Source organism: Dermacentor silvarum, chromosome 10 (genome assembly GCF_013339745.2).
Source record: "Dermacentor silvarum isolate Dsil-2018 chromosome 10, BIME_Dsil_1.4, whole genome shotgun sequence".
NCBI lineage: Eukaryota > Metazoa > Arthropoda > Arachnida > Ixodida > Ixodidae > Dermacentor > Dermacentor silvarum.
In genome coordinates, this window is record NC_051163.1 from 143,309,191 (window position 1) to 143,336,713 (window position 27,523).

A 27,523-nucleotide genomic window follows, 5' to 3' on the forward strand; every position below is an offset into this window, starting at 1 on the left:
GCCTTCACGTCTCAAGTAACATTTTTAGGGACGCCACACCGCCCTTCATGTGGCGAATGTTATGGTAGCCAAAATCGAAGTGTTTCAGATAACCTAAATTGAAGAGGAGCGCTATTTTTATAACAGCAATACTTGGTGCGGAGTTGCGTAAATTCGGTTATACACCTCAGTAATACAACGTGGCAACGTCTGCACAAATGGGTCCCACTACAAGTCCTTTCAACGCCCTAAGGCCGAGCCGCTGATGCGAGGTTCGACACCGCACCAGGTGGGACCGTCGTCGGCACCTCCGACGGTATTTCGGTCATCTTCCTTGGCACACCATAGCGACGCCTTGGCCAATATGTTGGCGTGCCCTGCGCCATGTGTTCGGGGGTCTACGTATTTGTCCTTTATGCTATGGCCCCGATTCTTGAGCGCCTGCAGCAGGTCCTTTGGATATGTAGCTTCCACCACAAGAGGATCACTGCATTTTAGAGGGAATACACAAGTGTGAAACATTGCACAATATTAGTAACTATTATTCATCACCTATAAATATTAGCGTTGGTGCGATGTCACAAACAAAAAATAGGCAATAATAAAATTATATTCTGCATGTTTACCTATGATTACGAGTAATCAGCATAACTAGGTACAAATTATAGGTCTGACTTCTTCCTTTTGTTGGAATATGCACAATCTTGTGCTAACATACTGTATTTTCCCGTAAAATTATCACGGTATATGAATATACAAATACTGAGTCGTCGTAGTAGAAACAGGAACCAAGATTTATGCGAATTTTCCGGCACTCGATGTTCTCTGTGAAAAACTGAGAGTAACGTACTTCCGCCCACAAGCCAATTTATTCAGGAAAGCCACAACTATATTTTGAGCAGGGCATCCTGCGTAAAATTGCCTTTGTTTCTTTTTGAGCTAGACACCTTTTTGTGCGTGTCGATGTGCGTGTACAAATTTAGATCAAATGATTAAAGAGTGACACGGCATTTGAGTACATCGAAAATTTGGCCAGTCGTGGCAATGCAGTTTTACCTTATCGTATTTCTGTAACGCTTTAGCTGGACTTGGCAAACTCAGCTGGCACTGAATCACGCGTGAACCACCCACTTATCTTCCCTGTATATGTAGGAAAAAGAGGAGTTGTTTCCTGTCTCTGTAAATATCCTAGTATACTTGCAGGGCAACCTACTGTGTCAATCAAGGAAAAGCTATGGAGGCAAAGTGCGCACTAGCGAGGGCGTTTCTGAAAAATGTCTCACATTTGCTGGCCCATTAGTTAAAGCTGGGGAAGAGGAAACATGAACACCTTGTATACAACAGCTAAATGAGACAAACATACCCGTGACTGTTGAAGTGAACTTATTACACTGCTTTTACATTCCTCGTCTGGGCAAACGCGATACCGTCGCACGTGGAAGCAGCGTCGATTCACCGAGTGTCTGTCCCGAGAAACCAAAGGCGCTGCCAAATGCTGCCGGACCATTTGGCTTGGCAACACGTGCAGAAGCAAGACCCCGGTAGCTTTACCTTCATTGGCGCACAAAGTTATCGGCGAGTAGAATTCACCCATTTGTTCTTTTAAAATGTATAAGAAGTTTTCATTCTGCTACAGCTTGTTGTGTGTTATAAAATTATAGTGCATGTTATAAATTATAGTGCATTCTTGCTCTAACGTCGCATGTCCATAGCAATACGTCGTCATTGGCACCTATATATGTTGCTTTATCACACATTGCGTCGCCGTCATATAAAGATGTGATCAACGCAGATTTTTTAAGGCAAAATTAGCTGAAGAAGAAGATAGCGCACTATTCGCTTCTTCAAGCTATACATATGGATAAGGAGCCCGGCATTCATCAAAAAGCGCGCAGCTTTCTCTGGCACAGCAAGTGCGCTGACCGCGGTGGTTGAGTAGGAAAGGTGGCCATACACGAGCCACTGCAGTGGCGAAATTATTGTGCATCAGCCTCGCATGCAAAGGTTGGTATACCACTGCCCCCAGGGTCCCACTGGCTTTTCTGACACCAGAAGCCCTATGGCCTGGTACTCGCCCATTATGGGGTTTCGTCTCAAAAGAGACCGTGTAAATGTTAAAAACCACCCCCGCTTCCATCGCCTTCTTTATCATTATTGTCGTCGGGCTTAGAGAAGCGCTTATAGCGGGCTTTAGCTGGGCTGTAAATGGCCATTCTAATCCTTTTTTTTTGTTCGAGTATATTTATGTCCTTAAGGACGCAGACGCGTTTTGCTCGCCCTACACGCACATATGTGTGTGTTGGCTGCAAAACGCTTAGGAATGCCACATAGGCACGGGCTACAACTGCGATTGATGCCGCCGCTGGTCGTGACTTTTCTGGAAGAGTCAGGTTTCCTATACACAAGTGTACATCATAAAATATTGTTGCGATAGCAATTATATGGATGCTCCAGGCGCATTTTTGCCGTTGGCGTGACCGTCGTCATCGCCGTGAGGTTCCGTATAAAGTGCAAGGGTGATAAAATTGTCGCAGCGCACCGTATGGTGTATGTACGAGAGAAAGCGTGCGAGGCTGAACCGGCGATCACAGCTCAATCTCGCGCACGCAAGGGAGGCAAGCGGAAAGGAAACGCGCCTCTTCTGTTGCGCGCAATGCTGAGGGGTGAGGGAGGAAAGGGGGGCTACGCATTCTACTCCGGGCGGCCAAGGCGCCGGGGGAGGTTAGGGAGGGGTGGGGACGTTCGACAACGGGCATCCCGGGCGGCCACGCACTCCCGCCTGGGCCGCTGCATCTTGAAAGCCATCTGCGTCGGGGACATAGTCCGCCATGCGCTGCGTTTTCGCGGCTTAGTTCACGTTGATGCGAGACGCAGCACGAAGATCAATTCGTTCGCTGCACCGGCCACGCTTTCTGACTCCAGCGTTTTGCTAGCGAGTTGCCGCGTTCAACAAGTGTGATGTGTTCATATTTGCATGTGCGCGCCTAACACCATACTTATTCATTCATTTAATATGCCTATGTTTACAAGTTTATACAACCGACAAATCTACTATCGTTACTTTGTATAGCTGTATAGCTTTGTATAGTATTGCAGTTACATGCAAAATAAATATTTTTATACTGTTGAGATTTTAAACATGACTTAGCACAAGAGCTGCAAAGTAAACTGCTTGATTACACATTAGGCACTCTGTTTTACTATACTTTAGCTAGGGCCAGATGTGTTCGGACGCCACCTTTCCACACGTGCTATACAAAGGTGTGCTTTACGCTCCTTCTGTTGTAGTCTACAAAGCTCAAAAAAACATCGCGAGCGGAAGGCGATGGCAGTAGACGCCTAGATGGTGCACGGTATCTAAACAAAGTGGCGCCTTAAGACTCGCGCCTGACCAATTAAGTGATCACCTCCACTGTGTGCCACAAACTCTTCCAATATTGGACTTGTAAAGAAAATAAAATATGCGAAATGTGCTGAAAGCGAAGCCGTCTGGAGTGATCGTTAAGGCTGCTGTGCAATGTCACTTATCGGTGGTTCGGACTGCGCACTAGAATTATACAGCTCACCAACACTGCTCAAGTTCATTTATGACATTCTGGGCTGCTGGAAGCGTTTACTATGTTTTTTAATACATCAACTTGTGCTTCCATGGATTAGTCTTTGTAGTCACGTGTTTTGGAACTGGTCATCCCTGCTACTCAGCAATCTGCAAAGGGTATCTGATATAAGCAGCTAATACGGACAACAACGATAAAGCATAAATTGGATTACATATTGCACGCATAAACAAAAACAATAGCGTTTACTATAGAGATACTAAACTGGAACGCCCGAAAGGTTTGAGTGGTATTCGACTAGTACTTTTTGCAAGAAGGAAGCTCTATGTTTGCACAATAACTAAATGGGGATCATGCTGCTACAGTCAGTTTATTTAAGCGACTATCTACTCAATCATATTGCGTGGGTACAAAAGAACGCGAAATTTAGTTAATTTACAACGGCAACATGTCGTAAACCATCGATACAAGGAGTAAACAGGTCTGCAATCATGCTGAGCACGCAAATCCGCACTGGCGGTCGAGTATAATACAGAAAGAAAATTTGGGGTAGCTTGCATTAGTGGCCCAACGTTAAAAACACAGAGGAGCTGAACGGTTCCTAGCTAGTTACGGTTCCTAGCTAGATACGAAGTAATGCCAAGTGACGCGATGTTATACGAAGTAATGCGAAGTGATGGTAAGATTTACAAAGTGATGGTTAGTTTTATAAATTAATGCGAAGTTTTACGTAGTGATCCAAAGCGATGTGAGGCAAATACCAAGTCGTACAGCCACAGTAATCCCACAGTCGTGTGAAAGCCACACTTTGATATATACAAGGTAGTAGCAGAAATCGTCTCCACAGTCGTCCCTCTCGTCGTCCTCGTTGTACCCGCTCCGCGGGCCAGCCAAGGCCTCGGCAAGTCCGTCTATAGCTCGGCTTCTCTCACGTCCGGATCTTATTGGAGCCGACGCTTTCTCTCCCTTTTCCTAGCATTCTCTCGCTGGACGTACTCGGGGTCTCCGGCTCGCCGTCTTCGTTTTGCAGCAGATTCTTCGGCTAACCGTACTGGGTCCAATCGGCGTCGAAGCTGGCAGTCTAGTTTAGCAGTGCGCCGCGATTTTTGGTAAGCGGCTTCTTCCTCGCCAGTGCGAACCTTCCTTGGTCTCCCCAGGTCTACGCCTGGCGCGCTGCCGCCGCGCACCGTGTTTCATACCGGACGAAGGAACGCATGCAACACTTGGCCGTGACGTCGCTGCTAGCAAAGTCGTAGGGGAAGTGGGGCGAAAGCTATGCACAGGTACGGGCGGTGAGCGCAGACGCTACGCAATGACGTCACGGCGCATGCGCAGTAGCGCACAGCTGGCGGGAGCGTGGCGGAGCCGTGTCTGTGTCGGCTGAAGCGAGCGCGCACAGGAGCCGGCGGTTACTAAGCAACGCGAGGAGACGTCATTGCTCCGCGGAGTTTTTTTCTGCCTACGACAGATTACGCTCGGCATAGACAGTTTCTTCTAACTATCACACTAAAATGTAAATCCCTTTCTCAAATAGTCCAGACATGAAACTTAAGTTTAACCACCGCGACTGCACATACTAACACAAAGGGCGGACTAAGCCTTAACTGCCACAGCTTCCACCTGGCACAAGGCGGTAGAAACTGGTCATCTATTGCGCAACACTAGGAGCACTGACATAACGGCACCGTTTGGTCACCTGTCTTAGCTAAACACAGTGGTCCAGGAAATGCTGAACAACGCGTAGCCCGCTGTATGCTACGCGCATTCCGCATAAACAACCATCGCAGCGCGTTACTGCAAAATTGAAAAATATAGTATGGAGCATTCTAATAAAGTTACAGTTCTCCCAGCAACAGCTTACATGAAAACCGCAATTTTTTTATTTGTTGATGCAAAGTATAGCCGCTCTCTCAGCGAACTTCCAAAGCCTATGAATGACGTTTCCAGAACTACAAAATTTTCTCTATGTTGTCAGTTTCTCATTGTTTGAATTGGTTATCAATTGTTACGCTCTGAAATTCCTCTCTGGTATAATTCCCACATCTAAGGCTAGGTTTTCAAAGTATGGCGAGAATTCTAAATCCTTGCTTTGTATTGTCCTAAACGCGTTGAAGTCAGTGTAGTTGTTCACAGGTGCCTTTAACCAGATGAAAAACAGTTACCCAGATGAAAAAAAACGAATCACAGGTGTTATTGAAGCGTTTTAGCGTGTCCGGTATTCAGGTAAACACAAGTGGACTGGGCGTTTTACCCGATCAACGGAGGCGCAAACGCGAATTTCTTGTTTGCTACTATTGACAAATCTCGTATTGCTTTTTCAGTATTGACTATCCAAAAGCTAGCAAAACATATGTAATATTGCCTGGAGCAAGTGCATTTTACTTTGCCGCTGGTGTAAATGTTCGACCGCTGCCGAAAATTTACATCACCCACGAAGTCGAATACACTTGTTTACTGCAATGTTAGCTGTGTGCTTGTCTGGTCGAGCTCTGTGCCACCAGGTGGCTGGACATCATGCAGGACGTTCACGTTTGTTCTTCCGGCAAAGCACCCAATTCGCTTGCGTTTGGCCTCATACCAGACGCGCTAAACCTCTCGATTGTATTTGATGCAGTACAGATGTGTTTTATTGCGATAGCAATTATATGGACACTCGAGGCGCATTTCCACCGTCAGCGTCGGCGTGAGGTTCCATATAAAATCCTCGGGCCACAAAATCGTCGCCGCGCACCGTATGCTCTATGTGCGAGTGAAAGCTTGCGAGGGTGAGGCGGCGATCGTGGCTCAATCACGCGCACGCAACGACGGGAAGCGGGAAGGAAGCGCGCTGTCTTCCAGTCGCGCGCAACGCTCCGGAGGGAAGGGGGGCGCTTTACTCCGCACCGCCCGAGCGACCGCCAGGCCGCAATGCTACAGGGGGAGGGTGGGGAGGGGGTTGACTGCGTACTATACTACGCCGCGCGCTCCCACCCAGGTGGCTGTATCTTGAAAGCCATCTGCGGCTGGGGTAGAGTCCTTCCTCGCTGCCCTGTTTCTGTGGCTGAGTTCGCGATGATGCGAGCGGCGGGACGAAGGCCATTTCGCTGGCTGCTGCTGGCGCGCTTACTCGCTACAGCGTTTTGACAGCGAGTTTCCGCGGTTATCGAGCGAGATGCGCTCATGTTTGCTTGTGCGCGCGTGACACCATGCTTGTCAATTCAGTTACTATGCCTATGTTAACAAGTTTACGCCGCCGATAAAACTACTATTCTTACTTGTATAGCTGTCCACTAGCTTGCTATCGCAAGCGATGCTTCGCCTTTCCAGCGAAACTGGGACTTTTTATACATGTTTCTTATACACCGGAGAAGACAGCTGAAGATAAAACTGCAATTATATTTAACGTAACTTCATCAAAGGGAAATGTCAATTGCATTGCCGAAAAACGCAAGATATGTGCCTGTGTTCTCACTCAGGGTGGGTTCTTATAGGAGAGCCGAGCAGAAAGCGAGGCCGCGCCAGGGACTCTTGTGGGTCCAGACCAAGTTCCAGCATATTCAGCAACACCTGCAGTGAAGAAATAGAGCACGGGTTACGCGTGGAATTTACTCAACGCCACATTTCAGCTTTGTGCAGAATGGTCTTCTCACTGGAAACACGCGAGTTGGAAATCACAATTTTCGTTTATCTCGTTGCACTAGACAAGTTATATGTCTGTCATCTCATAACCTACAATGCAAAGATGGCCATGGAGATACTGGGTTACGCTCCACATACGCTGACCAAACATGTGTCCTCTTGCCGCGTTGCTGCACAAAGAATTGCATTATTCTTTAAAATTGTAGAATGCGAAGCTCTAAAGACGTACATGGAAAATATCTGGCTAGTAGGCTACGCCACGCTATATATGGCCATGATCCACGAAATATTTTGGCTTGCTCTTGACTATTGCAATGGAGTGGCCATCGTAGCCTCGGTCGACAAACTTATCCTCGAACGAGGAATAATCTTATGCAGGTGAAATCTTTTGGTGTACCTATAATTCTCGGTCAGCACTCTTTACATGGCAATACGGCGGATTTTTCATTTACTGCTGGCGTTAATCACGTTTTTCGTCATAGTGCAGAAGAGTCGATAGTCTGGCCAAGTTCTCCGGACATGAACTCACGTCTCGTGCTGACATCTAAAGCTTGTTCCTTCGTACTTTTTTGGTGTAGTATTTCTACAGTTGTAGCACTCGAAGAGACATCATCAAGTACGTTAGGATACGAACTTCGTTATTTCACTCTTTTAAGCTATTAACTCATTACACCGTCACGTTCAAGTCAATGTGATGTTCCAACTCGTCACCGTGTATACTTTATTACCACGGTAAACATTTCGTTTGCGTCAGAAACCTGAAAGCGCTCCGGTATTACCACACAAATACGTCAAATTATCGTCAAATTACGTCATTATCGTCAAATTATCGGCTAATAATTTGACGTATTTACAAATTACGTCAAATTATCACCTCAGGCAGCTTTTCAAACAACATTTAGAGCGAAGGTTTCGCTTATTATTCTCCCCCCTCCGCGTGTTCTCACTATAGACTTTCGTCTTGCCGTCTAATGCAGAATACCTGTTGCAAGACTACCCCAGTACCATTATACTTAGCTGTTACGCTGCACCCACGCATGTACACTCCGTTTCATACATCAAGTCCAAGGCTGTGTAAGCTACCCAAGAAGTGCGATCATTAAAATGTATCACTCCGCGCATTCAATCTATGTTTCTCTGCGCGCCAATCTCGTATGCTCGCGCGAGCTCGCACGTGAGTACGATCTCGTGAGCCGTATGCCGTATGAGCCGTATGAGTACATGGTTTGTTTGTTTCTAAGGGTAAATTCATTTTTTCGTTCACAACTGAGCGTATATAAAGAACATTAATTCAAAAATTGGTCAACAAAGACCGAACTACTTCTACACTGTAAACACAAATAAGCCTGAATGGGGGTTTTTATGGTTGAATACCTTTTAAAACTCCATTGCCCAATATATTTACTGCATCACCATGGGGTAAAAGAACACAAAACCATGATTTTACCTCCTTCCCGAAATGATGGAGTAACAAAATGGAATAGTTTAAAAAGGTTGCGCGTCGTACCTATGCCGCCTGTAAGTTACAGTGCACGGAGGAAATACATTTTCACTCCATTTCACGGCACGAGGTTCTCGCACTCCATTTTGTAAATGGAGTGCTTCTCGCACTCCATTTACAAAATGGAGTGCGAGAACCTCGTGCCGTGAAATGGAGTGAAAATGTATTTCCTCCGTGCACTGTAACTTACAGGCGGCATAGGTACGACGCGCAACCTTTTTAAACTACTCGGCGCCATTTCATCAGCGGGAACGTATTCGATATAAAAACGTAAATTCAATCCCAACACTCATAAATGTAGTAAAATCGGTCTTAAAATGGAGTTTTCTCCCTCACCAGAAATCTCATATGTAAACGGAGTACAATCGAGGCTAGAGCGGCAGTCGCATACTAGGCACAGTCGTGTCCTATACGGCTCTGCAATTTTTTCTTCTTTCGTGCACTTCAACTCATGGATACTACTTTGGATAATCAGCGGCCGTTTCGACAAGCCTTTGCCGTCACCCTGGCAGCAACGACATCTCGATATCTTCCTCAGCACGCCGCACTCGACGGAGATTCCGACCGCCTCGTCGACGACGGCATGAAGACGTGATTTTAGGCCTAACATCCATCGACACCTGCGCCCTAGGCCGGGCAGCCGCCATGTCATTCATGCACGCCCGACGAGCCTCGTCCAGCGGAGCCAACCTCGCATCAGTCACCTCAGGTGAAACGTGGTGAACGTGGTCAAACGATTTTTCGTGAGCGTTGTAGATAGTTTGTGGTACTTCCATTCGGAGTTGTGGCGTTTACTTGTGCTCTAATGGACGCCTTGGCGTGCAAGAATAATATTGTTCGAGAATGGCAGGCGATACTGTATGAACCAGGTGAGCCTGAACGTTTCGGCCGTCGCGTTACATGTTACACGTATCGAAGGAGGTGCCTTTAATGTGGCGCTAACGCTTTCTTTAGCAACTCGCTTTAAGCTGAGAATGCCATTAGTGCGGTCCGATATTATGACGATATTATTATTATTATACAATGTGGGCGGGCCGATATTATGACGAAAAAATAGCGTGTCTGTGCTTGGGTGTGAGTGCTGGAGGAAAGGGCGCGTGCGCACTTTGTGCACGCGCAAATATGTGCGCGTGGGTGAGCACGTGCGTTTTTACTGTGTGTGTAGGCCACTGCTTTTTCGTGAAATTTTAAGCATGAAAGCTTTCATGTGTGTCCGTGTGCATATAGTTTTGCTGCAGCACCGCTTGCATACACTTGCTTGAGGGGTTTTGACATCGGTCAGCGCGCAGGTAGGCACAGACGCGCCACTAATTCCAAGGCGACGCGAAGTGGGGGGACTGCAAATAAGTTGGGGAGGCGAGAACAATCGTCGTCTCTCGTCACTCCGACAGGCGTTTGACAGGTTTTGTGGACACTCACCCCACCGTCATGCGGCGTGTCCGTTGTCGCTAGCGTGCCTGCGTGTTCTCCCTCTCCCGGCGAGGAGGATACCATTCAGGCACCTTAAAGTAGTATGGTCGCGATCATTAACTTGCACGTCGGTTTGGCAGTCAAATTTTCTGTACGTGTCGTTTCGGCGTGTTCACTTGTTGACATTTGTCCTCAATAATTTAGGAAGAATCCAGCTCCATCCAATTTTGAAATACGGGATTATCTACGGACTTCTCACAATGCCACATATTGAGTAAAAACCGTTTGCAAAAGTGTGTAGGTCGGCTGCCATGTTCAGCTGTTTTTCTTTTCTTTTTTTAAGTGGATTACATGACTTGTTTTAAATGTGGTTCCCCCCCAAGTTAAGGAGAGCGATAGTCTATATGGTTCACTCGAGTAATTAAATTGTTGTTACAGTTGGCTGCGCATCGTTCTGTCATTCAATGTTGTCCGCGCTTCCTTTTATCAGTACATCAGCAGTGTGTTGTTGTCGTGCGCGTTTGTTTATTGAATGTGCGTTATGTTGGACTCTTGGCCTTGCTGATGTATGGTATATGCTTTATATTATTGTTAATTGATATGTATCATTTCAAGCAACATGCTCTTATTACGCGTAATTTTCTTTAAATGCTGTGTTTCCCTCTATGTTTTGTCTCCCGTGTGATGTAATGCCTACAGATAATAAAATATACATTATACCGCTATCCGGAAAACCGCATTTTATTTTCTTCATTTAATCATAACGTGCGTTGAAATGCTAACAAGAAATACATAGGCGAGAATGTAATCCTGTCAAGTATTAATGATCTAGTGGTATAAAGAAAAATCGCCGTGCCAACTTGAATCTTGTGAATGCCACATACTCTCGCGTACGTGAAAGCGCAAATGCAGTCATTTTATTTGTGCTGAATTCGCGTTTCGGGGATTTACGTTATTGAACAGAGTTGACTAGCCGAGAAAGGGCAGTTAGATGGGTAGATAAATGCTCTTGCTATAATTCAATTTTATATTAGTCTCCAGTGAAGTTTTATAAATACATTCAAAATCTAACTAGGAAAACAAAATAAGCTATGGTAAAGGTTGTTACCGGCACAAAACAGAGCATCTGCACTACTTCATTAGTTATTAATAAGTCTCATAAAGCCACGGCACGAAAGCTGCTGCTTCAATTCATTGCAGGAAAAAAAGTATAAATAATGTTGCAGGATCTCAAGAAACTCTCTTCAGAAATGGATTAGTATTCACTCTATTTGCAACACCTCAAGAACACTTTCCAGAAATGAAGTAATATTCACTCCAATTTAAACACTTAAAGACTCCCTCAAGAAATGAAGTAATATTCACTCCAATTAGGATACCTAATAACCCCTTCCGTGAATGAAGTAATATTCACTCCAATTGGAACACCGTAAAAACTCCCGAGACAAATGAAGTAAATTCACTCTTATTTGGACACCATTAAAACTCTTGTGAGAGATGGAGTTAACTAAAACTCCATATGAATGGAGTATATTAAACTCTCATTCGGGAATGCGCTAGGCGACGAGGCATTTACTCCCATCTGGGATTATTTGTGTTTAGTGTGTATACAAAACTCCCACGGTACCCCCAGAAAATTCCAACAACAAGGGTGTGAATAAAAACTCCATTCTGATGGAGTTTCTTGTGCTCCCATTAGGGTGTGAGTTATGCAACGAGCCTAAAACTCCCTAAAAGAGTAAAACCTGTTAACAGTGTACGAAAGCGCAACATTGGCCGACGCTTTCAATAATAAACTCGGTGAATTACCCAGTTCATTAATAAATGCGTCCGTAATAAAAACAAAGCGGTCAATGTTTCCAGTACTTACGCAAAGCAAATAACGACTAATATAGGGGCACTACAAGGTTGCTTTTAATTTATTATAACGACATACCTATTTTATCACGCGCTGTAATTGCTGTATGCTGACCATACTATCATATTTAACTAGGCGGTTCATACTTTTAGTATGAACCGCTGATTACTAGATAAACCTAGTGCTGACCTTCGCAACATATTACACTGATGTAAATTAAACAGGTTACAGTATAATCCAGCTAGAACTAAATTCATTGCCTTTACTTTACATCAACGGTCATTAGTTCCTATACCTTCGATTTGCATGCCACAGTAATAAATCGATGCTAGTGATGACTGCCTATATTTGGATGTCCGACAAGATAGAAGCTTTAAATTCATCACCACATTTCAGACCTAAGAAAGAGGTCCTATAGTAAGTTGCATTTATTATTATTGAATTCTTTGAGGATACATTGGAACAACTTTCAGTTTTACAGAACGTTCTGTTAAGCAGAGGGCAGTGTTGGTCTCTTCTGATCGTGGTAGAGGCAGCTAAATTTTGAGGTAATTATGTTTGATTTCGGGAAAACCTGACAGCTGAACGCTCGAGAAAGGATATCGTCAGTGGTTCTTTTTTTAAGCAGAGATCTGTCGGCGGAAGATAAAAAAAAAGCCTGAGTGTAGTTTTGCCTGCGACTTGTTTTTGGATAGTTCGCGTGAGTTTCCGTTAGACTAAGACTTTCTTTTCGGATTTTGGGAGTTCTGAAACTGGTTATTCTGCTGTCTACTTCAGATGATGTTGGAAATCGCTGGATGGTTCTTCCCACACGCACGTAGAGTACCGCGCCTTAGAAATGGTATGCGCGGATCGCTTTTAGTAATGGTATACTCTAGAGATATCTTTTCTATTCGACTTATTATGTAAGGGGATGTCTAATGCTGTGCATGTCTCGCACGTGCATTTAGAAGACGGCAATACTTGAGTTTAATTTAGTGCATGGAAGTACTTAAATAGGCGCGAATATTCTTGACCTAAGCGCGTAATTTGAGCAAGATTTTTTTAATGCATTAGTCGCACTTAAGAGTCTTGACCGCAAAAGGAAAGCGACTCTGATAGTACATTCGTGAAGTCAACGAGGTTCTCAGTGGCACTATTACGTGCGTTAATGACGAATGTAGACGACGGACAGTTCATGGCGTTAGTACCGCATATGACATTTCAATTACCATTTATTTAGAGAGATTCTGCAGTTAAGCTGGATGATTTTGGTGTTGTATACCTTTCTTATAGTGTAGTAATCTTAAGGTCATAAGTTTGAATCCCCCTCCTGTCCAGTACATTTTCAGGCATGGAGTGGCGCCTGACACCGGCAAAAAACAAATATATGTATCGCCGAGAGCTAGTGGGGCTATACTAGTCAAGGTGCACCCACATTACGAAGGCCCACTAACCTTCAACAAAGTCACAACCTCACCAGAACGGGCATGTGCCTCCCTGGTGCAGTATTCGGCCACTACGTTGTGACTCCTACAATTTACCCATGGCCCTCAGTTCCCAGTGGCTGTGGAGCACCTGACCAAGGCGGCGGTCTGACCTGAGACGTGGCAGAGGGTGCTAAGAATCTCTAGGTCCGGACAGGCCGCCACTGGAAACTGAACCTGGCAACCTTCAACACCCGCACACTATCGAGTGAGGCTAGTTTAGAAGGGCTATTTGAAGAATTGTCAGGTCTGGATATCATTGACCTTAGTGAGGCTAGAAGAACTGCTGAGGCTTATACATAACTGACTAACGGCCACGTCCTCTGCTACAGAGATCTTCCAGACTAGAGACAATTTGCGGTAGGATTTCTAGTCCATAAGGACATAGCGGGCAACATTGATTACTTCTACAGCATTAATGAGAGGGTAGCACTCGTCGTAATAAGGCTTAATAGGAGGTATAGAATGAAGGTAGTACAAGCCTACGCCCAACCTCCAGTCACGATGATGAAGAAATAGAACAGTTTTATGAAGATGATGAATTAGCAATGAGGAAGGTGCAAACTTAGTATACTGTAGTCATGTACGACTTCAATGCAAAAGTGGGGAAAAGAAGGCTGGTGAACAAGCAGTGGCAATTACGGCATCGATTCTAGGAACGTTAGAGGAGAGATATTGGTAGAATTCGTGGAAAGTAATTAGCTACGAATAATGAATATATTCTTCAGGAAGCGCAGCAGTAGGAAATGGACCTGGAAAAGCAGCTCGCAAACAAATATGCAGCTTTAGAACAGGAAGATGAAGACAACATAGAAGTAATGAATGAAACCGTAACTAGGCTGATCTCAGAAGCAGCAATTGAAGTGGGAGGTAAGGCACCAAGGCAACCAGACAGTCAGCTCTCGCAAGTGACAAAGGGCATAATAAAGAAGCGGCAAAACATGAAAGTGTCAAACTCGAGAGATGAGATAGAATTCGCTGAACTGTCGAAACTGACCAACCAGAAGAAAGTAAAGGATATCCGAAATCGTAACGTGAAAAAGATTGAGGAAGCTGTAAAATATCGACGCAGCATGATATCAGTGAGAAGAAAACTTGACATAAGACAAGGAAGAATGTGTGCACTGAAAGATAAGCAGGGTAATATCATAAGCAATTTCGACGACATAGTAAAAGCAGCGGAAGAATTCTGTAGAGATCCCAGAGCAGCCTAGCTACTTTCATTCGAAGTAGTGATGAACAGGATACAGAGGCTCCTTCTAGAATTAGCGATGACGTTAGAATGCCCTAGAAAAACATGACAAGGGGAAAAGCTGCCGGGGAAGATGCAATAACAGTCGATTTAATCAAAGATGGAGGAGATATCATGCTTCAAAAGCTTTGCGGCCCTTTACGCAATGCCTCACTACTTGAAGTGTGCCAGAAACCTGGAAGAACGCCAACATTGTATCATAAGAAGGGAAACTTTATCGAAATTAATAAATATAGACCCATTAGCTTGCTTTCCCTATTGTATAAAATATTTATCAAGATAATTTCCAATAGAATCAGGGCAACACTTGAATTTGTCAACCAAGAGAACGGGCGAGCTTCAGGAAGGAATATTCTACAATGGATCATATTCATGTCATTAATCAGGTAATAGAGAAATATGCGGAGTACAATCAACCTCTCTATATGGCTTTCGTAGATTATGAAAAAGCATTTGATTCAGTAGAGATACCAGCAATCATAGAGGCACTGCATAATCAAGGAGTACAGGAGGCATTCGTGAATCTCTTGGCAAATATCTACAAGGATTGCAAAGCAACCTTGGTTCTCCACAAGAAAAGTAGAAAGATACCTATCAAGAAAGAGGTCAGACAAGGAGACACAATCTCTCCAATGCTATCCATTGCATGCCTGGAAGAAGTATTCAAGCTCTTAGACTGGGAAGGCTTAGGAGTGAGGATCAACAGCGAATATCTCAACAACCTTCGGTTTGTAGATGACATTGTCCTACTCAGCAACAATGGAGACGAATTTCAGCTAATGATTGAGGACCTTAACCGAGAATGTGTAAGAGTGGGGTTTAAGATTAACATGCAGAAGACAGAGATCATGTTGAATAGCCTGGCAAGAGAACAAGAATTTAGGATCGCCAGTCAGCCTCTAGAGTCTGTAAATGAGTGCGTTTATCTAGGTCATTTACTCACAGGGGACCCTGATCATGAGAAAGAAATTTACAGAAGAACAAAATTCGGTTGGAATGCATACGGCAGGTATTGCCAAATCCTGACTAGGAGCTTACCACTGTCGATGAAAAGAAAAGTGTACAATCATTGCATTCTACTGGTACTAACATATGGGGCAGAAGCTTGGACGTTAACCAAGAAGCTCGCGAACAAGTTAAGGACCGCACATAGAGCGATGGAATGAAAACTGTTAGACCTAACGTTAAAAGACAGGAAGAGAGCGGTGTGGATCAGAGAACAAAAGGGGATGACCGATATTCTAGTTGGAGCTGGGCAGGCCATGTAATGCGTAGAATGGATAACCGATGTACCATTAGGGTTACAGAATAGATGCCAAGAGAAGGGAAGCGCAGTCGAGGACGTCAAAAACCTCGGTGGGGTGATGAAGTTAGAAAATTTGCAGGCGCAAGTTGGAATCAGCTAGCACAAGACAGGGGTAATTGGAGATCACAGGGAGAGGCCTTCGTCCTGCAGTGGACATAAATATAGGCTGATGATGATGATGATGGTATACGCATCCTCAAACGAGCTGGTCCCTTATTTTCACGTTCCATTCTCTTGTCATTGTATTATGCATTCATCCTCCCATTCCCATATCAACTACCCCATCTACGCATCGCCCAGCGTAGATGAATCAAAATTCATTTTAGCTTAGACTACACCAGCTCCGAACAATTATTACAAACCAATAATAACGTAACAGTGTCCTACATAATTGAAGATTCGCTCTTAAGTGTCCGACTTGAGATTGGCTCTTGAAAAGAATCTAGTCAGGCCGAACCAACTACGGCAAGCAGTCTGTTCTTTTCAGCGTGTTTTTATTAGGGAAGTGGCTACCATTTGTTTTGAAGTTAATGACACTACACACAATTATTACAGAACTCAAAAAGTTTTTTTAAACCCACCCAGTCTTACATAACATTTGTTTGTATATGCCGCATAATGTATGCATTTGCATTTCATAGGTAAATACTAGTTTATATCGTGCTTATTAATCACGTAAGAAACTTTAAACAAGCCCATTTTCTGTTCAACTTGTGCATGTTTCGTTGTCTTGCCTAATTGTTTTAATTAGTGTTGCATTGTTTTTAGAATTGCTGCCTTTGTAATTTTTTATAGTTGTGTATTTTTCTTTGGTATCGTTGATGTAACAAAGTTAACTTTTGCATTCGTGTATACCATTCAAAGGAATTCATTTTCAGTCTCCGCGACTTCGGCACCTCCTCCTGTATATTACATGGTGTAATAACTTAGTATGTAGTAATAAAATTTGATTCTGAAATATTACAGAACACTATGGATACACATATGTAACATTTCCGAAGGTTTCTAGTAGCACTATCTAAATACGCTTCGCCCTAATAATGGATAAACCAATGGCAACAATGCTGATGTTCTTGCAGGCATGTATCCGCGGGAGGCAACGCCTTGTTCTGCGCCAACTGAGTGAGAGAAAGTGCATAACATAAGATTTCTGTTTTCAGCCCGTGCTTGCTTCTTAGTAGCGACGAGGACACTTCGCTATCATGAACACACCGCAGCGTGACACTGAATTTGTACAATTCTACATAAACACCTCAGTTATCTAAACAGAATAATATTGTGAAAGATCACCCCATTTTCTATTCGATAATACCTTTATGTTTCTCGGGAGGTGGTTTTTTGCGGCACTATGTTGCACAATGTTCGATGCGTGGCGCTCCCCTTACCGACGTGCCTTACGTGTCATCATCATCATCAGCCTATTTTATGTCCACTGCAGGACAAAGGCCTCTCCCTGCGATCTCCAATTACCCCTGTCTTGCGCCAGCGTATTCCAACTTGCGCCTGCAAATTTCCCAACTTCATCGTCGGAGTCATGAGTGGCCGAATACTGCACCAGGGAGGTCAATTCCTGTTCTGGTGAGGGAGTGACTTTGATGAAGCTTAGTGGGCCTTCCTAATTTGTTTGCACCAGAATATATATATATATATATTGAAAGACGGAAGACGACCAGGACAGGCAGCACTGGCAGACCCGTTTATTCCACCGGCACGGCCGAGGCTCAAACACGAAGAAGAAGAGAAACAGGGATGATGATGGCTATATACAAATGAGAACGATGAAGTACGTGAAATGTGCTTACACTAATTTCCCCCCCCTCGTGGAAGCGGCCAACCTGGCCGCAATCTAAAGATCGGCTGAACGGGGAATAAAGTGCTTCACGCGGGAGACGTGAACAATTTCTGCACTACGACGACGGCGGTCCTCGACGGATTGAAGCGGAGTGACGAGATAGTTCACTGCGGAAGTTTGTTGTAGGACTGTGTAGGGCCCAATGTACCGGTGAAGGAATTTCTCGCAAAGTCCAGGGGTTCGAACCGGCGTCCATAGGAGGACTTGGTCTCCAGGATGGAAGGCGATGTCGCGGCGTTTACTGTCGCAGCGACGTTTTCTTTCCTCTTGGGTAGCGGCGGTGTTGCGACGAGCAATTTCACGGCAATGCGCGAGTCGAGCTGCAAACTCTTCTGGGAGGGAGGTGTTAGGCGAGGCAGGAGAGAAAAAGAATTCGGAGTCGAAGACGGAGGAGGCAGATCGTCCATACACCAGGAAGAAAGGGCTGTAACCGGTAGTTCGTTGTGTCGCAGTATTATAAGCGAATGTAACACAGGGAAGGATGTTGTCCCAGTTTGTGTGGTCAGGACGTAAGTACATAGAAATCATGTCAGAGAGCGTTCGGTGGAAGCGTTCAGTAAGGCCGTTGGTTTGCGGGTGATATGTAGAAGTGGTTTTATGCTTCGTATTAGTCTGCCGCAAGACTTCTTCGAGGACGTGGGACATGAAGGCTTTGCCATGATCGGACAAAAGAACGCGAGGAGCACCATGGCGCAAGACTATGGATTGCAGGAAAAAGTCAGCAACCTCAGAAGCAGCACCAGATCGAAGAGGCGCAGTCTCGGCGTATCTTGTTAAGTGGTCTACCGCTGTGACGATCCAGCGGTGACCGGAGGGCGTCAACGGCAAGGGACCGTATAAGTCAATTCCAACGCACTCGAAAGGTTCGGTCGGACATGGCAGAGGCTGAAGAAAACCGGCAGGCGGGGATGTGGAGCGTTTGCGGTGCTGACACAACGCACATGAGGCAACGTATTTGGCTACCGTTGTGGACAATCCAGGCCAGAAGCAGCGGGTCTTGATGCGGTCGTAGGTCTTGAGGAAGCCTAAGTGGCCGGCGGCAACGTCATCATGAAATGCTTCTAAAACTCGAAGACGAAGGCAGCGAGGTATGACTGGGACCCACTTGTTACCCGTAGGATGATAAATATAACGATGAAGCACCCCATCTTGAAGGCGAAATTGCTGAAGCTGGCGTCGCAAGCGGCTGTTGGGTGGTTTAGTTAGGCCGCGAAGGCGATCAATGAGAGTTCGACAGTAGGAGTCTGCGTGCTGAAGGGAAGCTAAATCGGAGCGTGAAGAAAGCTGAGCTTGATCCAGTGACATTAGCGTGAGCTGGTGGGCGGCAGGCGTAGCGTCAGAGTGACGTGGTAGAGACGGGGAGTGCGCACGATCGATAGAAGGTGAAAGCGGGCATCGAGACAGTGCGTCTGCATCATGATGACATTTGCCAGACCGGTACGTTATCGTGAAATCATATTCTTGTAAGCGCAGTATCCAGCGTCCCAGGCGTCCTGACATGTTCTTCATAGATGACAGCCAACACAGAGCATGATGGTCGGTTACGATGGTGAAGTGGCGACCATAGAGATACGGGCGAAACTTCTGAATGGACCAAACAATAGCCAGGCATTCCTGCTCTGTGATCGTGTAGTTCCGTTCAGATGGCGAGAGGGTCCGGCTAGCATACGCCACAACCTGCTCTTTAGACGCGGGACCCCGTTGTAGGAGCACTGCTCCGATGCCTTGCGCACTTGCGTCAGTGTGGAGTATAGTGGGTGCCCTCTCATCAAAATGGCGAAGCACCGGTCCGGAAGTGAGATGTTTCTTAAGGGCTTGAAATGCCGACTCACAGTCTTCGGACCATGTGAAAGAGGCGCCGGTGACCAGGAGCTTATGTAGAGGAGCTGCTATTGTAGCAAAATTGCGTATAAAACGGCGAAAGTAAGACGCCAGGCCGAGAAAGCTGCGCAATGTTTTTTTGATTTGATGGGCAAGGGAATTGAAGCACAGCAGCAATCTTCTCAGGGTCAGGTTGGACGCCGTCTTTTGAAACGACGTGACCCAGCACTTTGATGCTTCTGCTGGCGAATGTGCACTTTTTAGTATTAATCTGGAGACCAGCATCTGAAAGGCATTGGAGGACTTCGTCTAATCTCTGTAGGTGTTGGCTGAAGCTTGAAGAAAAAACAACGATGTCATCCAGATAACAGAGGCAGGTCTTCCACTTAAGGCCACGAAGAACAGTGTCGATCATACGCTCAAACGTGGCTGGAGCGTTGCACAGGCCAAATGGCATTACATTAAATTCATAAAGTCCGTCCGGCGTGGCGAAAGCGGTTTTCTCTTTGTCAGCCTCGTTAATGGGAATTTGCCAATATCCCGACCGCAGATCAAGGCTGGAAAAATATTCCGCTCCTTGTAGTGTATCTAAGGCGTCGTCAATTCGAGGCATGGGATACACATCCTTGCGTGTAATCTTATTGAGCGCTCGATAATCAACGCAAAAGCGAACGGAACCATCCTTTTTCTTCACCAGAACGACAGGAGGCGCCCAGGAACTGGATGAAGGTCGTATAATATTTCGTGCTAGCATGTCATCAACTTGGTCTTCAATGATCTTCCGTTCCGACTGCGAAACTCGATATGGGCGACGGCGTATAATTGCAGAACCGTCGGTTTCGATGCGGTGTGCAGCTACGGAAGTCTGGCCCAATGCGGTGGCACAGCTATCAAAGCAGGATTTGTGCTTAGCCAAAAGGGCGAGTAACGCATCCGACTGGGCAGCGGTTAGGTCAGAACCAATTAGGGCTCGGAGAGAAGAAGAATCCAAACCTGAGGTTGGTACTGGTGACGAAGAAGGGGAAAGCGCTGCGACAGAGATCAGTGGCGGGTCGGTGAAGGTTGCCACGGTCATCCCTTTGGGCAACAGCACAGGATCTGGGGTTGTGTTGCAGGCGTACAGGAGAGCTCGGCCACATGAAAACCGGACGAGACAAGGGGCGACTAGAATTCCTCGTGAAGTGCAGCGTGAAGAGGGGGTAACCAGTGCGTCTCCATCGGTTAGCTGGCCGGATGTGACAGCTACAATGTGTTCGTGACCAGGGTGCAGGACGTAATCTGCAGCGACAGCCAAGTTCAAGATGGAGGGTGACGACTCCAAAATAGGTGCATCCGTGGTATCTGTGATGTGGACGACTTTCTCCCTACATGATATGACAGCGGAGGCAGAATGCAGAAAGTCCCAACCGAGAATAAGTTCATGGATGCACGCGGGTAGCACAATCATCTCAATGTGGTGACGAATGCCGTCGATCAAAACACGAGCCGTACATTGTCCGTCGGGGTGAATGGGTACGGTATTAGCGCCGCGTAAAACGGGTCCAAGATAAGGCGTTCTGACTTTACGGAGCCGTGAGCACAAATCACTACGCAGAACGGAAACAGCGGCACCAGTATCGACGAGAGCTTGCACAGGAACACCTTCGAGAGTTACAGATAGCATATTGGCCGGGCGACAAGGAGGTCTTTCCGAAGTTCGACAGGACGCAGTTTGCCCTCCAAAAACTGCAATCCTTAGTATTCCGAGAGTTGGTCAGCAAGGCGGGAGATGGGGCGAAGCGGTGATGCAGAGCGGCGGTAGGGAGAAGGAGAACGTCGTCTAGCCGAACGGGAGCCCTGAGGCAGACGTGGAGACGCTGGAGGAGATGGAGAACGACGCTGCGTAAAAGCGGACGGGCCTGGGTAGTAAGCATCGTGTCGGCGGTTCTCGTCTCGCTCGAAATCGGCATAGCCTCGGCTTACATCCAGCTGGCGGCGACGGCAGTAACGCGATATGTGGCCCCGTATACCGCAGTAAAAGCAGACCGGACGAGGTGGACGCCACGGAGTATACGAAGGTGCAGCAGGTGCTCGGGCGCCCATAGAGGACAAATGGCCGCAGGTGAGGTCAGGAGGCCCAGGAGGGACAGTAGCAGGTGGCATTGCAGCGACTTCCGCGTATGTGGGCATCGGGAACGCTGCTGGGGCAACAGACGTTGTCGGTGTCGTCATGGCTGCCAACTCCTCCTTCACAAGGTTGCGCAAGTCGAACGTCGGCGATGGGGCGGGAACAACAGTGGATCGCCGCTGTTGTTGCTCCTGAAGTTCTTCGCGAATAATAGAGCGGATAAGAGTACGTAAATCAGAATGAGGTGGCATGGGAAGGTCGCTGTCACGGTGAAGACGGAGGGCCTGAAGCTCGTCCAAGCGCTGGCACGTCGATGTAATATCTTGAACCGAGGTAGGATTTTGGACAGCTAAGGCGTTGAATGCGATGGAACCAATGCCTTTAAGAATATGGCGAATGCGTTCGGCTTCCGTCATTCCAACGTTGGCGCGGCGGCATAGAGCCAGGACATCTTCGATGTACGATGTATATGACTCTTGCGGAAGTTGAACACGCGCAGCGAGCTTCTGTTTGGCGACTTCTGAACGGCCAGATGAAGACGCGAAAATTTGCCGCAAGCTGGTAGTAAACGCTGACCAGTCGGTGAAGTCAGTTTCGTGGTTAAAATACCACGTCTTCGCAACGTGGGTCAGATAGAACGCGACGGTAGTCAACTTCTGTCGATCGGTCCACCCATTGGCCGAACTCACGCGGTTGTAGTTGTCGAGCCAGTCGTCGACGTCTTCCCCGCGGAGACCCGCAAAGACTGGTGGATCACGATGAGGGGTGGTAATGGTGCACGATGTCAGTGCAGCCGATGTCGTAGGAGCAGGAGCGTCAGGGGTAGCGATAGTGCCGGCGGCCGACGCAGGGGTGGTCATAGCTGTGGGGGTGGCCGGGCGCAGGCGGCGACCGGAACGTAGCTCCAGGTAGGGCAGGAACGCAGGAGGACGTCGGGATCTTGACGCGCCTCCACCACTTTGAAAGACGGAAGACGACCAGGACAGGCAGCACTGGCAGACCCGTTTATTCCACCGGCACGGCCGAGGCTCAAACACGAAGAAGAAGAGAAACAGGGATGATGATGGCTATATACAAATGAGAACGATGAAGTACGTGAAATGTGCTTACAATATATATATATATATATATATATATATATATATATATATATTTTTTTTTTTTTTCTTGCCAGTGTCAGGCACCACTCCGTGCCTGAAATACAGTGGACTGGAGCAGGATTCGAGCTTACGACCTTCAGATTTGAAGCCGGGTATTGAAGCAAGTTGGAATACGCTGGCGCAAGACAGGGGTAATTGGAGATCGTAGGGAGAAGCCTTCGTCCTGCAGTGGACATAAAATAGGATTATGATGATGATGATGATGATGATGATGATGATTCTACCTCTGCTCCACGCCACCACCACCGCCTTACGTGTACGCGGGAGTAAATCAATACATCGAGCGTCGATTCCTCAAGGATGAATTCGGAACCCCGTTCACCGTCTGCGTCTTCGACCAGAGACGCAGCAGCATCTGAAACGACAGCGTCTGCGTATTCGTCATGAGGCGTAGCATTTCAACGACAGCGTCTCAGAACGCTAGCTGTCAGAAAACATGCAGTACCACTGGAATCACCGCGTGGTGTTTGCCACTGTGTTACGCTCCACTATCTTCGGAATCAGCCCGTGAAAACAGTTAGACAGCGACAACAATTTCCGGCTAGTTGTAACAGAATGCTAACGCATAAACACGATGATGAGAATGATTTATTATCAACCCTTTTAAAACGTGGCGGTGACAGATTGTCACGTAGCCTGTTTAAATTAAATCATGAGGCGTTACCTGCCAAAACCATGATCTCGTTATGAGGCACGCTGTAGTGGGGGACTTCGGAAAAGTTTGACCACCTGGGCTTCTTTGACGTCCACCTAAACACAAGTACAAAGGGGTTTTCGCATTTCGCCCTCATGGAAATGCGACCATCGCCGGTTTTAATCCTGCGACCTCGTGCCCAACGCCATAGCCATTAAGCAACCACGGCGGGTACCTAGCCTGCTTCATTCCACCAGGTATGCTATAGATGTTTTTCATTCTAGCATTTTTTATACATTGCCGGAGTCTGACTTTTTTTATTCCTCATAACTTTTCTATGTACCTTGCAGCGCGACCTAGGCCTATAGCAGACCTGGTCGTATCACTCTCATCCCTACTTTTGTTCCAACAAAACTCTAAACGTATCTTGCCTATCTCAACCACTGACCGGTTGATGCTTCTGTCCGCTTTAAATCCAAGTGCTTCTGGAAGGTCTACGTTACGTACGGGCCACATTGAATGAATCAGTGCGCATTCCATTAGGATGTCTTCAGTGGTCTCCTGATCTTTGCTGCAGCGAACACATGCGTCATATCATTGAGAATATTTGCTCGGGAATGTTTTAATACTTATGCAACCAGCTCGAGCCTCAAATAGCAAGACACTGCATTTTCTGTTATCGCACAGACTTTCTCTTTTAAATTCTTTCTTACCATTCTTGTAAATCTCCATGTTTATTATTGTTGACATCCTTTGCATCTAATTCCCTGCCTATATTTCCCCCACTTTCTTTCTGATGACTCCTGGTTGTCCATTCACAGTTTCAATTATACTGTACTTGGCTGCCAACTTTCTTGATCTCTTCATCCATTCTGTGTCCACGTTTTTCACGCAGAAATACTTGTGCACAATACCCGAGCATGTATTTTCATCTATGTTCCTGGGTCTTTCTTCACAACTAATTGTGATAATCGATTCTCTGACTTCAAAGGAAACCCAACCCATGTCACCCTGCATTGCCTCATTATAGCGGTTTTAGTGTGGGCTCCCACTGCCAACTGACCTACCGATCTTTGGTTAAATTCCAATCCCGATAAGATATCCTATTTTATGCAATGAGTCGCATTTGCGAACGTGAGCGCTGGCACCATTATTCCTTTCCAAGTTCTACGCGCCACCTTATATTTATTGTGGCACCTAAGTGATCTATGCTTCATTATTGCTGTTTGCCGCTTGCCTTTTATTTTTTGAAATATTTTGGTGAGTGCTTGAGCAAGTCTTTCCTTCGTTTATTTATACGCCGAGGTATTTACATTGCTTGACAATGGGTATACCTTACCTTTGAATTGACACCACGTAATTTTTAATATCGTAATTCCTGATTTTTCTGTGCTAAACTTAAGAGCTAGATTTGTCGCTGCGTCGCGACCTATATTCTCAAGTGTCTGTGTATCTGTTGCATTGTCGGCTCTAAGTACTATGTCGTTCGCATATATAGATGAGCTCATTATGCATGCAGGATAAATAAAATCCAAATTCACTGTTTTGCTGTCGTCTTTCTATGTCTTTGTGATAAAGCGTGAACTACAATGTAGACAGAGGACATGCTTGCTTCAGTCCTTGGTGAATTTCCACCACTTCGTTAAATTTCGGCCTTCCCATACAGTTTGCACCAAGAATTTTTTATATACCTCCTTGGTTTGCACTCTGTTGTCTCTTTAGGTCTCCCTCAGCAGCTACAAGGAATCGTCATCGATGCTTTCGTGCTCAAGAATATGCCATAACAATTCACTGTCAACTTTGTCGTAGGCTCCTTAAATATATAGAAATACTATCTCTAATGGTCTATTCTGAGCTACTGAAAAATCTACGCTATGAGTTACTACAAACATTATTCTCTAAACGTCTTGCCTGGCCAGAACCCATTCTGTATGTCACCCCGTAAATCAATTTTCCCCGTCGAATTCAATTTTTTCTATATTTATGGCTTGTATTGTCATTCTATATATCACCTAGATTACAGTAACTCGCGTGTATGAACTCGTCTTGTTCTTATCCATATTGCCTTTGTAGGTGAGGTTCATATTGCTTTCACGCCTGCCGATGGGAATTTTCTTCGTTCTAATCGCTTACTGCATGTCATACATCATAAGTGCCTTGCTCTTTTGATGCATGTTTTTGATTAGCTGTATTGAAATTTCATCGGATCCTGCAGTCGTGTTATTAGGGTCATTTTTTAATACTTTTTCTTGTCTTTCTAGGCTACATTTTGAACTCTCAGGTTCTCTGTTGATCCTGGATCTGTTTAAGTGTGGATTACAATTTATTTCATGTCTAAATGATCTCCAATAACGCATGTACCACAGCACATCGTTTTCTTCAAAGATGTTAGCGTCTTCATCTCATATAACCGTTCACGAATTCTTAGTTCGAGCTCCTAGTGCTCTTACATGGTTGCATAACTTTTTTGGTAGGCCTTTGTCGCTTTTTGAATGTTATGCACCCAATGTTCACTTGCGCATTTAATTTTCTCTTGTACAAGCTCGCTCGCCACCCTTTTCTCGTTATGTGGTACATCTGCGGGGCACCTCCTCTGTGCGTAATCCAAACTTTTTGGCTTCTCGATGATTCCTACACGCCTACTTACGCTCTTCTACAGCTTGCTTTAGTTCCTTGTTCCTCCACTCACGTGGTTCCCTCTTTCCACTCCAACAATTTTCGTGCCCTGTCTCTCTTATCTCTTGCTGCATAACGTCTACAAGTTCCTTACACTCCCAAAATGTTCTAGAAAACGCCATCATTTTCTTCACTACGTTTTTTGGGGGATCTGTTATTTGATTTTCCTTCATATTTTTTTAAATTCTGGTGCTATTGGTGCGTCTTTTGTGTTAGCATCACTCCCAAATTTTAGGGTTTACTGTTTATGACCCAGGCTCTATCATCATTTCATCTAGTCGTTGGTAGACTGTTTCTGAGACAGAGGCGTAGTCGATACATGGCTGCCTGTTTTCACATTGCCGCATTACCTGTCCATGATACTTATTCTCCCTGTTAACGACTATAAGGTTCTGTTCATCCCGCAGATGCAGCATTCAGATCTCGCAGTAAAATCATCTGGGCCTATTTCTTCAACTTTTGATACCGCTTCTGTTGGAATCAATCAATTCTTTATTTTTTTCTCTGCTATCACTAACTCACCATATGTAACCTACTCCAAGCCACGACTTTTTGCATTCCCATGTGCCGCTAATGCATAAATGTTTCTTCATGTCTCTCTTACCCTTTGCCACTTCACACCTCGTCTAATTAACATGCTTACAACTCCGCCTTTCCTTGACCCAGTTGTCCTCTTGCACCCTTCCCACACAAAATTGTCGATAACAGGCGGCTGCTTCCATTCTTATAAATGCATTTCGGTCAAGCAACACACGCTAATCGCTTCGTCATTCAGCGGCATTTGAATATCAAGAAATTTTCTCTGTTTGCGACCACCATCCATGATTGTGTAACAAATTTTACCAACTCTATATTTTTTCCTTTATGCGTCTTAACTCTTCGTGTTGTAATTATGCTCCTTGCTGGTGTGTCGCTACATTCAATACTTAATCTTCCTTCGTGATTGCCTGGTTCCTGCATAAAAAGCTACTGCCCGTGGCATGAATCGACGTCCAAGCAGTGTTGCTACACTATTACTGAAATGCATCTCGTCAAGCACAATGGCGCCTTCGCGGGCAGCTCGGTGCACTTTTGGGTTTACTTCAATGACCATAAAGTTCATTGCCCCAGCTAGCGTCCAAATTTTGCTGTATATGCAGCACTGCCTTTTCAATTGCATGCATGACCTGGCATTCAACCTCTCGCACGGTGCACATTCCTATTTGCTCTTCCTTTCAAGCATTCCGCAACAAAGCTCCCCTTACCTGTGTGATGATGCTGGTCTGTATTATCCCTCCCATGGAACCTAGCGTGCCGAGCCAACCACCTGATTTTGCGTCGGTAAGC

At 45.8% G+C, this 27,523-nt stretch overlaps 1 protein-coding gene across 1 annotated transcript; it reads right to left on the reverse strand.

The window, feature by feature from the left end:
* Positions 1-219: 219 nt before the first annotated feature.
* LOC125941136 (uncharacterized) lies at positions 220-27,523 on the reverse strand. The gene is made up of 3 exons (XM_049658090.1): positions 27,442-27,523; positions 6,988-7,082; positions 220-466 (listed from the first exon to the last, which is right to left on the reverse strand). The coding sequence occupies exons 1-3, from the start codon at positions 27,475-27,477 to the stop codon at positions 220-222; spliced, it is 378 nt and encodes a 125-aa protein (XP_049514047.1). The 5' UTR covers positions 27,478-27,523.

Coding starts and splice junctions, on each gene's coding strand:
- LOC125941136 (XM_049658090.1), bottom strand. CDS start 27,477: ATGGGAGGGATAATACAGACCAGCATCATCACACAG. Junction 7,083..27,441: donor AGACCAGCATCATCACACAG/GTAAGGGGAGCT, acceptor TCTTCACTGCAG/GTGTTGCTGAATATGCTGGA. Junction 467..6,987: donor CCTATAAGAACCCACCCTGA/GTGAGAACACAG, acceptor TCTAAAATGCAG/TGATCCTCTTGTGGTGGAAG.